General features: G+C 41.4%; 1 protein-coding gene across 1 annotated transcript in view; it reads left to right on the top strand.

The window, feature by feature from the left end:
• RIMKLB (ribosomal modification protein rimK like family member B) overlaps positions 1-11607 on the top strand; it is a gene marked incomplete at its 5' end in the record, with an annotated part of 32177 nt that extends 20570 nt beyond the window's left edge. The window contains 4 exons of the mRNA XM_082277378.1: positions 4215-4445; positions 6400-6486; positions 9417-9620; positions 11041-11607. Of these exons, the coding sequence (XP_082133504.1) occupies positions 4215-4445; positions 6400-6486; positions 9417-9620; positions 11041-11504 (986 nt within the window). The 3' untranslated portion in view covers positions 11505-11607. The remainder of the gene's footprint in view (positions 1-4214; positions 4446-6399; positions 6487-9416; positions 9621-11040) is intronic.
• Positions 11608-11911: the final 304 nt, after the last annotated feature.

Genomic DNA, 11911 nt, shown 5'->3' on the forward strand with positions numbered 1-11911 from the left:
ACTGCTTGAATGTGAATTAAAATGTTCAGAAGCCACACACAGTTGCTTGAAATCTTGATCCTTTTTAGCCATTCATAATGGCATCACTGTGGGGTTTTTTTCCAAAGTATGTGCGTCCACCCTAAATTTGTACTAAATCAGGTTTCTGAGAGGCAGCTGTCATCCTTAGTACCTTACTATGAAAATAGGCTCTTCCATGTTGGAGGTTAGTGTCTCAGGAACTTAATAAGGGTATAGATATGTATCTTCTGATCTTACAGGTAACAGCAGTAAATCATCTCTGCCTCTTTCTTCTGTCTTCAGTACAGTTTAATCCTCTGTCTGTTTTCTGTGGTTTTCACAGGTCTGTGTGATGGCTTCTACCTGTTTGGGTCAAAATAACCCTTTTTAGCAGAGACCAGCTGCTTTGCATTTTAAGCTTGCCTGCTGTTCTTTGGGAGTGAAAAGCAGGAGGACTGGTTGGGCCAACTGATGAATAATCATGCATGTACCCACTCAGTTCTATCATGTGCTACTTTGAGCTGTTTTTGGGAGAAACTTGACTTTGACGGATATGGCGTAACTGGTCAAGTTAATTCCCAGGTGATTACAATTCACGTTGCAAAAATTCCATTTGTACTTTGTCTGAATACTGGGATGATTGGTGTATAATGTTACAGATGTACCGTGTTCCATTCTGGAGAATTTTGTCTTGCAGAGGAAGAACAAAGACAGCTGGAATGGAGTGAAAGAATAGGTCTTGTTCAAGAGCAGGGTTTACATCTGTTTTTATTGTGTGATTTTCCAACTCAGGAGTCTTTACATCATAGAACCAAAGAATACCCAAATATTTTATGCTAACTTAAGAAATTGTTCCTCAGGCACTGGTAAAATGGTTGTTACGTGATGAGAAAGTTGTTAGTATTGGATAAACTTGAAATGTCCCTTTCCTGTCTTATAGTATTGATACTTCAAAGGACTGTTTAGCTGTCTCTTTGCTGTGTCTGCAATGTCGTGGGTATCCACTGGAAAAGCCAACAAATGGACCAGCTTGTAATTTGTCAGGGTATTTGTGTATGATCTGAGCGTCTGCCTGCTGTGTGTTTGTGAGGTCGATTCATTGTCCACGGGCGTAATAGTGAGTGTAACCTGCTATTACTGTTTTGGGATCAGGCTCTATTACTGCAAAGAAAAGAGGGGTCATCTCAGCTGTCTGCAGTTTTGTGTGCCATACTGTGAAAAAGGTCACTTGGTTTGTTCAGCCTGGAGAAGAGGAGGCTGAGGGAAGACCTTGAGTGGTCTGTAGCTTCCTCATGAGGGGAAGCAGAGGGCCAGGCTCTCTTCTCTCTTGTGACCAGTGACAGGACCTGAGGAAATGGCCTGAAGCTGAGTCAGGGGAGGTTTAGGTTGGATATTAGAAGATTCTTCTCCCAGAGGGTGGTTGGTCACTGGAACAAGCTCCCCAAGAAAGTGGTCACATCACCAAGCCTGACAGAGTTCAGAAAGTATTTGGACAATGCTCTTGGATACATGGTGTGATTATTGGGGTGTTCTGTGCAGCGCTAGGAGTTGGACATGATGAGCCTTTTGGGTCTCTTTCAACTTAGCGCTATCTATAGTTAAAAAAAAAAAACGATTACCTCTTAACCACTCTTTAAGTGACATCTCTGTAGTCTTTTTTCCCCTTATTCCTCTTTGCATTCATGAATCGGTTCTTTGGAAAAAAATTAACCATATGCATTAATATCTTCTGTGTTACTGCTTTCAGTGCATGATAGTGAATAAATATTATTTTATCAGCCCACTTGGCAGTAGTGACCATTAACCTGATTGTTAACTGATGGGTCTCAGATGGAATGCTGAATGCATGCTTGTTCCAAAATGGCAGAATTTGCCTCTCCTTTTTACTGTAATAAAGCTGCTTCTGTTTGCAGCACTGTGTTGCTGGGAGACTGCAGCTAATTTTTATGGCGCATGTCAGTAGTAGTGGTTCAAATTATACATTTCATTGAGTAGCTCTTCTTTTTGTTTGTAAACTGCCTTCTGTAAGGGGAGAGAATATTTTTTTGTTCTGGGGAGAACAGTATCCAGACCAGAGAATATGACTGAATCTGGAACAAAAGCTCAGGCTGTTCTGTTGATAAATCATTGTACTTCCAAAGTCACTTCAAGGGGGATGGTGGCCTGACTGAATTTACACCAGTCTGATAGTCAAGTCTAGCACAGGTATTCAGGAGAATTTCAGGTGAGGCAAACACATCTCCTCAAACTGCTGTTTTTCTTTTTCAGACTCCATGGTGCAAAACTTCAGCATGTGGCGTGACTTTAAAGCAAAACAACAAAATAGACTGAGAGATTATGAATTGGAAAACTGTGTCGTTTTGGTTCACAACACAGATAACGGTGGCAATTTTGGGGCTGTGTAGAAAATGCAGTCCTTTTTAAAATGATTGTTGCACAGCTTGCACGTGGATCAGGACATGCATGCAATTACATTGGCAAAAAGTGGGTGTAATTGGGCATGCACCTAAATGGAAAAATACATGTGTAAGGTGGAATCTGACTAATGAGTAAAAAATCTTTTGCTTGCTGAATCTGTACTCCTTTTTTGGCTAAAGGAGATGGTAGTCCATTTTGTGCTGTTCACAGTCTGCTTAGGTTTGTAGCAGTGTCTTGTTTTTAATCTTGCTTGAGATGCCTCTCTAAAATGGGGGGTGTGTGTGTGTCTGAAGCCTGCTTGCTTAAACACGCGAGTCATGTCAGCTGCAATGCGGCAGTGCTTGGTGCTAATGAGGTGAGCAGCCAGAGCACCCGTCTGCTTATGTTTGCTCATCTCTGTGCAATTATGGCTGTGGGGATTGGAAAAAGGGATTTGTATTGGATGTGGCTCTGTTTTGGCCTTTCCAGAGTGTGGTTCTGTGTTCTCCTGAGGACTGGGCAGCACATTTCAACTTCCATTTTGGGAGTTAGGTGGTTGCTTCGTTATATTTAATGCAAGCTCTAAAATATATCCTTGTATTTTGAAGTACTTGAACAGGTTGGGAGAAAAAAAGAAAAAAAGGAAGTACAGAGAGGGGAAACCACCCCTTCTTCTCACCCCCTTCCTCTCCAACTCCCCCCCAATTAATTCTAATGCACCTTGAAATGACATATATTGCCTGGCAGTCTATGCCTCTAGGTAGAGTAGATACAAGTCTGTATTTGTAAAATAACGTCTTTGAAATAGAGTTATCAGGTAATAAAATTTGGATAGATCTCAATAGTTACAACTGGCCTTTGGTAGGCACAAAATGCAGATGCACTGTGATTTCTCAGCTCACCTTTTATTTTGTAACCCTTAAAGTGCTGACAGCAGTGTGAGCTGAGAATATTATGCTGAAGTCATAAAGTTTTGCTTTGAACATAAGGCAAATAAAGTGAATATCAAATCTTGTTTGTCTTTTCCCGTCCTCAGATGCCAGACTGTCTCCATTGAGCTTGATGCCTTCCCGTCCAATCCTGTCATATTCCTATTCCTGCAGCTTGTCTTTCAGTGTTTCTTTTTCGGAGAATTAGCCTGTAAAACTATAGGTCATGATTAAGTAATATATTGATCTCGGTGACAAAGCTGGCTTTCTTCTAGTTCCTGCCTTTGTCACAGGGTGCTTCCCTGTTAGCTGATAAAGTTATTTCTGAGTAGTTATTTAATATAAATCAGATTGTTGAAATTACCTGTTAAAAATACTGCTGGTTTTTTGTGTTTTTTTAAGGATCGTATCTAGTCTCTGTTACTTTGGCAATATGTTGTGTAACGTGATACCACAAACAGAGGGATCAATACCGCTGGGACTGGGAAAGGTATGAACTGCATCCTGTAGGCAAGAACCAGCGGTGGGAGGCAGGAACCTCCTGAGCTATTGATACAGCTGATGTGAGTGTAGTGTGCATCTTATACCCGTAGAAAGGAAGGTGTGTCAATCTATAAAAAAATGTCCTTCACCCTGGGAAGGAGCCCAAGACTGATGTGCCCTGATTAAGTCTGGTTTTTCCTTAGTCCTTTAGGTGAGTTAAGAGTGACATGTATGAAACAGTACAGCTGACAAGATGCATGCTAGGGAGAGTTGTGCTGCTTTAACACTCACTGTTGAAGTCTGGTATCTCTGTGATCACAGATAGTGCAGTATTTCTTTGCCTGTTTACCTTCTCCTGGAGACCTTATGACTTAAGACTGGGATGTTTTTCTCTTCCTTCTTTAGGTCTCCGGGTGAAAGGGGAGCTCATTACTGCTTACCCACAAGTGGTGGTTGTGCGTGTGCCAACACCTTGGGTCCAGAGTGACAGCGACATCACAGTCCTTCGCCACCTAGAGAAGATGGGCTGTCGATTGATGAATCGTCCTCAAGCCATCCTCAACTGTGTCAACAAGTTCTGGACGTTTCAAGAACTTGCTGGCCATGGTGTGCCTCTTCCAGACACTTTTTCATATGGTAAGGCTGTTGGATCAAAAGGATAGCATAGTTGCCTTGACAGCTTATGCTTTTGCAGTGCGAAAGATATGAGTCAAGTTTTGGAAATCCATAGAAATTTAAGTAGCATGAGGCCAGTTCCACAGCTAAGTGTTGGGTAACCAGAAAAGGAAGTTAAAGTTGTGACACCCAGATTCTGGTTTTGTCTTTGTTGATCAGCTTGTGATGCTTTGAAAAGAGTACTTGAACTGTACCCCAGCCTTCCAAGCAACTGACTTTGGCAATTAGTGCTATAATACTTTCTGTTCTTTTCCAATTGCCCAAATCAACAGACAAGAGCTTGGGGTACTAAATGTCATGGGTATTACAGAGAACTAGACTTCGGTACAACCTGAAAGTAGATTAAACTCTTATATGAATAAAAGGGTCTACAAATACATTAGTTTCTGTGAAAAGACAAGAGTAGCAAAGAGTACAAGCCCTTGTGTTCACCTTTTGACAATAGTTTGGGCTTTGTTTCCCACCAAAACAGTTAATTATTGCTTATTGTGCTTGCCTCTGGAATCTCTGGTGTCACTGGTTCCTGACAGAGTGCTAGATTAGAGGAACCATTTGTCTGATGGTATTTCTAACCTGATGCTATTTCTGCTTTTAATTACAATCTATTAAAGAACTGAAGATACCTCTCAACCTTCCTTTCCTTCTGGGAAAATACCAGTGCTTTTCTCCCCTTCGTGTGATTGCATCAATAGGCTTTCGTAATGGGAACTTGACAAAATGAGAAAAAAATAGATAAAAACAAAAACATGGCTTTCTATCAATTACTATGAATTACTATTACTATCAATTACCGTGAAAACGCATTTGAGAAGAAACATACCCTTTCTTTATACATGTGGTTGCTCTAACTCGTTGAGTAAGGAATGAGTTTTTAATTTTTTGGGGGAAGGGGAGACCATGAATGATGCTGAATAATTGCAGAACATACCTGTTTGATCATAACTCCTTCCCACTTCTGTTAGTGCCTGCCTTTGGAATTTGACAGAAACATGAGTTTCTTTTCTTTTTTTCTTTTTTCTTTTTGTTTATTTTAAACCACTAGTATCAAGTTGTCGGTGAGAGCTGACTTTGCCAAGTAAAGCCGGATGTGCTGAATGACATGTTACTCCATGACATGCATTAAACTCCATGGCAGGGTCGTGATGGCTGCTGCTGGCTTTGTGACCAGAGTCCTGGCTTGACTTCTGCACTTTACTGCATGATGTGTTAGAGGGGGCTCATTCCTTTGTCTGCTGACTTTTCTCTTCTGTATTTCTTGTGCTGTGGTCAGCCTTCTTTGAATTGAACTCAAGTAACCTTGCAGTATCAACCATAATTGTGTGAATGGCCATTAAAAGCTACTCTCTAAGGTCCTTACAGATGCAATGAGATTAAAAGGTTGAAGTACTACTTCAGGGTATAGGGAGAATGAGATACAGGAGACTTAAGCCTTCAAAAGGGGGGAGGTGGACTGACAAGGTCTGTTGCTGCTCTCTGGATTATGCCTTGTAATTGTATTCTATGTTGCTTTCCTGGTTAGTAGTTTGGATGGAGCTGTTACTAGTGTTACGTGTCTGCTATTTTCCTGTTGGGCATTTGAAAAGATGGGAGTTGATAAAGTAAAACGGATAAACTGGAACAAGATGGTAGAATTGGGGCATTCGGATTTGGAAGATTAGATTGAGCCTTCTCGGGTTGTGATCAAGAGGCCTTTGTCAACTTGTGTCTTCAGTTCCAAAGGAAGTAGGAGTTAGTATCCCATACATCACAAACACCTTCAAAGTCTGATCATGCTCCATGACCAAGGTCCTCTTAACTGATAGTTTTTTCTGCATTATCTAAGCTCTAAGGGTGGGAGGAATGTATGGCAATTACATCCCCAATTTGGCCACACCAGACTGGTGGCACATAATGTTGTTGGTTTTCTTTTTGCCAGGTGGTCATGAGAATTTTTCCAAAATGATTGATGAGGCGGAAGTGCTGGAGTTCCCTATGGTGGTGAAGAACACGCGGGGTCATCGAGGTGGGTGTGAGGTCAGGGGCGAGGGCAAGGAGTATTCTGAGCAGCACTCCAAGATTTTGTCTCATCAAGGACTGATAGTTAAGAAGGTCTTCTGTTGGGTGTTGGACTTCTTTCCAATACATCTAAATTCTGCCACCCTTTGAATTCTGAACGTTGAATAGACTGCAGCACTGGGAAACAGTTTTAGTGGAGCCCAGTCTTGCAAAGGTAGGGGGGAAAGAGTTCGAAATCATGGTGCTTTGGTGACTTATATGAGGAAAGCTTTGAACTGGAATAATGGGAGGTCTGGCCTTCATGAAGTTGAAAGAAGCCTACATGGATTTTAGGGATGTTTCTAAATAGGCGTAAGAAATGAAATCTCAGTTCATTCAGTGACCTCCTTCCTACTCTACTTTGTCTATAATTAGGATTCTGATTTAAATAAAATTTTATGTATTGCTTGTCAAACTGGATCTCTGTTTTTCAGAAAAATACCTCTGACAGTGTCAGTGGTATTACCACAGCTACACATTAAATTGTTCTGTTATTAGTCTTTTGTTTTAGGTGTTGAATATGAAACAAACATCAACTTCATTTATTGTTAGATAGTGGTTACTAAAGGAAACCAGGTTTAAATCAATTTCAGAGGTTATTTGCAGAGGAAGTTGCTCTGGTTTTAATCTGCTTTAAAACCGATTTAATAAATACTAGAAATACAGAGACTAAAAATGAAGTTAAAGCACAAAACCAGGAGTTACTTTAAACAAAATCATAGCTAAAAGACACCACTTCTTCCTTCTTTCTGTCCATTGGTTTGCTCCCACTCTGTACTGCTCTGGTGCTTCTGTTCTGCTGGCATGAGTACTTCTGTACCCATGCAGTAAATGGATTCAGGAACTGATGTTGAGTGGATCTAGATAAATTATTTTTACTCAGATTAATTCCTGACATGACTCAGCACTTACTTGCACAAGTGCTTGTGGTGATATAATGGAAGAGAGCAAAATGCTGGGGCTAAGGAAGATCAGATCTACTTCTGTTGGCAGCAATACCTGTTAGTGTGGTTTTAAAGTGTGGGTGGAGCTCTAAAGCCAAGGTGGAGTTTGATGTTGCAGCAAGATGAATGTGACAGCTGTGGAATATTTGAGACAGTAGATTTGACTTGACACTGCCTCTTGTGAAGATCTACTGAATAATTTTAGAGTTACAGCTATTGGCTTCCTTCTCCCTTTTTTAGCCAGGATTCCTGTAAATCTGTGTACAAGGTTTGCTTTAGAGCACTTTAAATTCCAGGCATTTTAATGCACATTTATGCAAAGTACGTATCTTTTTGCATCAAGAGAGTTGGGGAAACTTTTTCAAATTAATTGAAGAACAGCCATTGGAAGATTATATTTAAAATAAATTTGCAAACATGGTCATAGGTACTAGCTGATGAATAAAAGTCATACTTTTCTAGGCCCATTTTCTGCGCAGTTTGCTGCTGCAGCAAATGGGCCAATCCTGGTTTTGCCAAGATGTCATGATGTTGCATAATTCCCAAGAACTAAGTAGTTCCCCTCCAAGGCATCATTCTTCCTATTCCATTTCAGGAATACAGTAGGATTAATTGCCTGTAGGAGAGATGAAGTTTGGAGTGGGGGAAAGGACATGGAGTTTTTTTTCTTGTCATGAATTTTAAGCTTACATTCTCATTTCTCTGTAATGAGAAATTCCATGTTCCTCAAGCAGTGTGTTGTGTTATGGAGACCTTAAGTCCTGTCTAAGCAGATGCTGCTGTAGTTGGGCTTAGGAGCAGTTGTTGAAATTTTTTACACATTATTTATCCTAGTTCTGCTTCTGCTGCATTTCTGTTCCCTTACTTAAGGAGGGCAGATTATCAATTTATTTTTGTACTCTGTTAACATCATAACATAATTGAATGACAGTTCTGCCCCAAGAGAAAGTGTGCAGCTTTATTGCAAAACATAAATCTAATATGACATAGAGCCCTTAAGAAAGGGGAAAAAGAGATGGGAAATGTAGATACATCAAGACGGAAAGGGATGCAGTCTTGTGAGACTAGAAATTAGATAGAAAGTGGTAGAGTCTGTTTCAGGAATGACTTTAACCAGTATTAATACAATTGGAAAAGAACAAAGAAGTCTTTGGTGTGGTCTAGAAATGAAGTGGAATAAAATGACTTACTTTAGGTTAAAAAATCCAAGTCCTAGAGATGTTTGCTTGCAGAAAAGCTAGTGATTTATAAAGAAGTTTTTTTTCAGTTGTAGGATATTCCATTCATTTAATGTCTTGTGGAATCTTCTGCTAAATTGTCTTGGATACTATGGAGTGGAACGTTTTCCTCTGAGTGTAGTTGTTCCACTGCAAGCCTCATTCTTGAATTGTGAGTCCTTTTAAGTATTGGGAAGAGCAGCTCTCAGGAACTTCCTAACGGAGAAGTGGGTGGTTCTGCAGTGACACACGAGAGACTTCAGAGTTCTTAGTTGCCCAGTGTTTAACAGTTTCGTGTTGTTTGTTCCTGTGTGTCAAAGCTGTAGGCTGTGGGTCCTGTCCTCTTGAATGAACAAAATTGCTTTTAATTAAATGTCTGCTGCTCTTTAAGTATTTCTTCCTTTTTTTCTCTCACTAAGGGCTTGTACCAAAAGAAGTTGAAACTGCAAGACCACCTCCTTTATCTAAGGATTTTCTCTTTCTCCTTGCTTCTTTCTTTTTCTTTTTTTTTTCAACTCACATCTCCTCAGCTCTGTCAGTACTTGAACACTTAAAAGCACTGAATCAGTGGAACACTGTTGTCCATGGAAGAATTTGTAAATGGGTATAAACTGCAGATGGGGCCTGTGAGAATGGGCAGTGTGCTGGTCAGAGATTTTACTTTCATGTGCTGAATCATTGATGCAGCTCAGATGGGTAGCTGCTTTCAATATGCCGATGTTCTTTCCTCCATACAGGTAAAGCTGTGTTCCTGGCACGAGACAAACACCATTTGGCAGACCTAAGCCATTTGATCCGTCATGATGCCCCTTACTTATTTCAAAAATACGTTAAGGAGTCCCATGGCAAGGATGTGCGCGTCATCGTAGTGGGAGGCCGTGTGGTGGGCACCATGCTCCGCTGCTCGACAGATGGGAGGATGCAGAGTAACTGCTCACTTGGTAGGAAAAGCATTGCTCATAGTTCTGATCAGAATTTTTCAATCCAGTTGAAAAATCACAAAGCCAAATGAAATAAGCTGCAGGTGTTACTTTGTGTTAGTTGTGCTTACTGCTAGGGGTTTAAAGGGGAAGCACGAGAATAAGGATTAAGTAAGAAGCATGTTGAGCAAACACAGGAGAGACAATCTCTGTTCACAGTGTTAGGTGGATAGGATGGATGACGAGCAGGGGAAAGTTCTAGAACACAAATGGAGCATCTGATGTGGTAATGGCAGTTTGATGCTAATGCCATATTATCATTTGTTTCATCTTGTTAAGAGGAACAGAAAATGAAGGAAGACAGAAAGCAAGACTTACGGGAGGTGGAGGAGGCAAGTCAGTTGGCAAGAGGGTAGAAAAAAATGTTAAGAGAGGAAACTGTTGAAGGCAGTAAATGGTTGCATTGCACTGTGCATCTTCTGTGCTGCCTTAAGTCTGTCAGGTTCCTCCCTGCTACCTCTTCCCCTAAAGCTCATATCTGGGAGAAAGAGGAGGTTACTCAGAACTGAGATCCTGCGTAGCTTTGGGTGTTGGACATGAGGGTTTCTGAGGGTAAAGGGAGGAAGGACGCTTGAGGGTGCCTGGCTGAAACTACACTGAACCTGAGCAGGGATGGGATAAAAGTGTTCATGTGTAACGCAGTTTTGGTTAGTCAAAATGCCTAAGAGGTTTTAGTTACTACTTGATGCAGAGGAAATACAGCCTGAAAGATTTTTCTGCTAAATGGTTTTTTTTTTGTTGGTTAATGCATGGGTTATTTTTAAACTTAAGTATTGTGATAGATGAAGTGTGAGCCTGTTAATACCTAGATGATGAACTGTGAACCTGACCTGATGAGGTTGAGACACAAATGTTCCCTAATTCTTGCTTTAGAGACAGTAACCTGTGATAGCAAGTTGAGAGGGATGTGAGCAGATGATGTCTTAATCCCCGTCCCCCTTAATTATATCTACAGTTAGAGCTGTAATCTTATCAAGAGCTCTAGGTTTAGTTTTGCTGAAATATTTCTTGCGATCACCTACAAGCATGTAAGGAAAGCCTCCACCTGAGAAGGAGCAAGGGTGGTTTGTTAGTTCATTTTTTTAATATCCTGGGATGATAAAAATGTGTATTTTTTCTTGACTAAAAAGTCATTGCTTAACTGTTTTTAAACAAATCCTAATCTTGACCTGCCAAAAGCAGGTCAGAATCTTTTGAAATCCTGGTGTGGCATCAAGTTCATTAGTAGTCACTGTGGAAAGGATGCTGCTGTCTAAGTCATCAGCAGTGTGCTCGCAGGCTGACTTTGAAGCTTCCTAACTGAAAAGCACTGACCAATGGAGAAGGATGTCAGTCACCTGTGACCTGAGTGCAGACAGCAAGTTGTTCTCACTTTTTCCAGGTGGTGTAGGAATGATGTGCTCGCTGAGCGAACAAGGCAAGCAGTTGGCAGTCCAAGTGTCAAACATCCTGGGGATGGACGTGTGCGGCATTGACCTGCTGATGAAGGACGACGGTTCATTCTACGTCTGCGAGGCCAATGCAAATGTAGGTTTCATTGCCTTTGACAAGGCTTGTAATTTAGACGTAGCTGGTATCATAGCGGACTATGCCGCTTCCCTGCTGGCCCCCGGCCGCTTGACGCGGCGCATGTCCTTGCTCTCCGTGGTGTCCACGGCCAGCGAGACTAGCGAGCCAGAGCTGGGCCCTCCAGCTGGGGCCGCTGTCGACAACATGAGTGCTAGCTCCAGCTCTGTCGACAGCGACCCTGAGACCACGGAGAGAGAGTTGCTCACCAAGCTCCCGGGGGCTCTCTTCAACATGAACCAGCTATTAGCCAATGAGATCAAGCTCCTTGTGGAGTGATGCCACGTGTAAATAGGTGACCAACAGAACTCTCTCTTGTAAATTTTTTTTTTAAACCAACTTGCAATGCTGTTTATCAGAGACGCTCAGAGGAATGAGGAAAGGGGGGTAAGTGTGTCAGTCAAGAGAGCAAAAGTAAAAGGCACACGTGCTGTGATTGCTGTCCCTAATCTTTTGCGGAATGTTAAATTGTCTTCATTCTTCATCAGTTTTACAGTGGAGATGCTCAGTTCACAACCAAGCGGCAATTTTATTTGGATGCTGCTTTGGTCCCCAGATATACTGCAGTTCATGTGTCTTCACAGGCAAGCATTGAAACGTGATTCACACTTGAAGATTTTCAGAAAGTTGTCTGGCAGCTCTCTAGAAACTTCTGTGAATTACTGCACCAGTTAAGTCTCTTCTAC

The sequence above is a fragment of the Coloeus monedula genome, assembly GCF_965178545.1.
Source record: "Coloeus monedula genome assembly, chromosome: 3".
In the NCBI taxonomy this organism is placed as follows: Eukaryota; Metazoa; Chordata; class Aves; order Passeriformes; family Corvidae; genus Coloeus; species Coloeus monedula.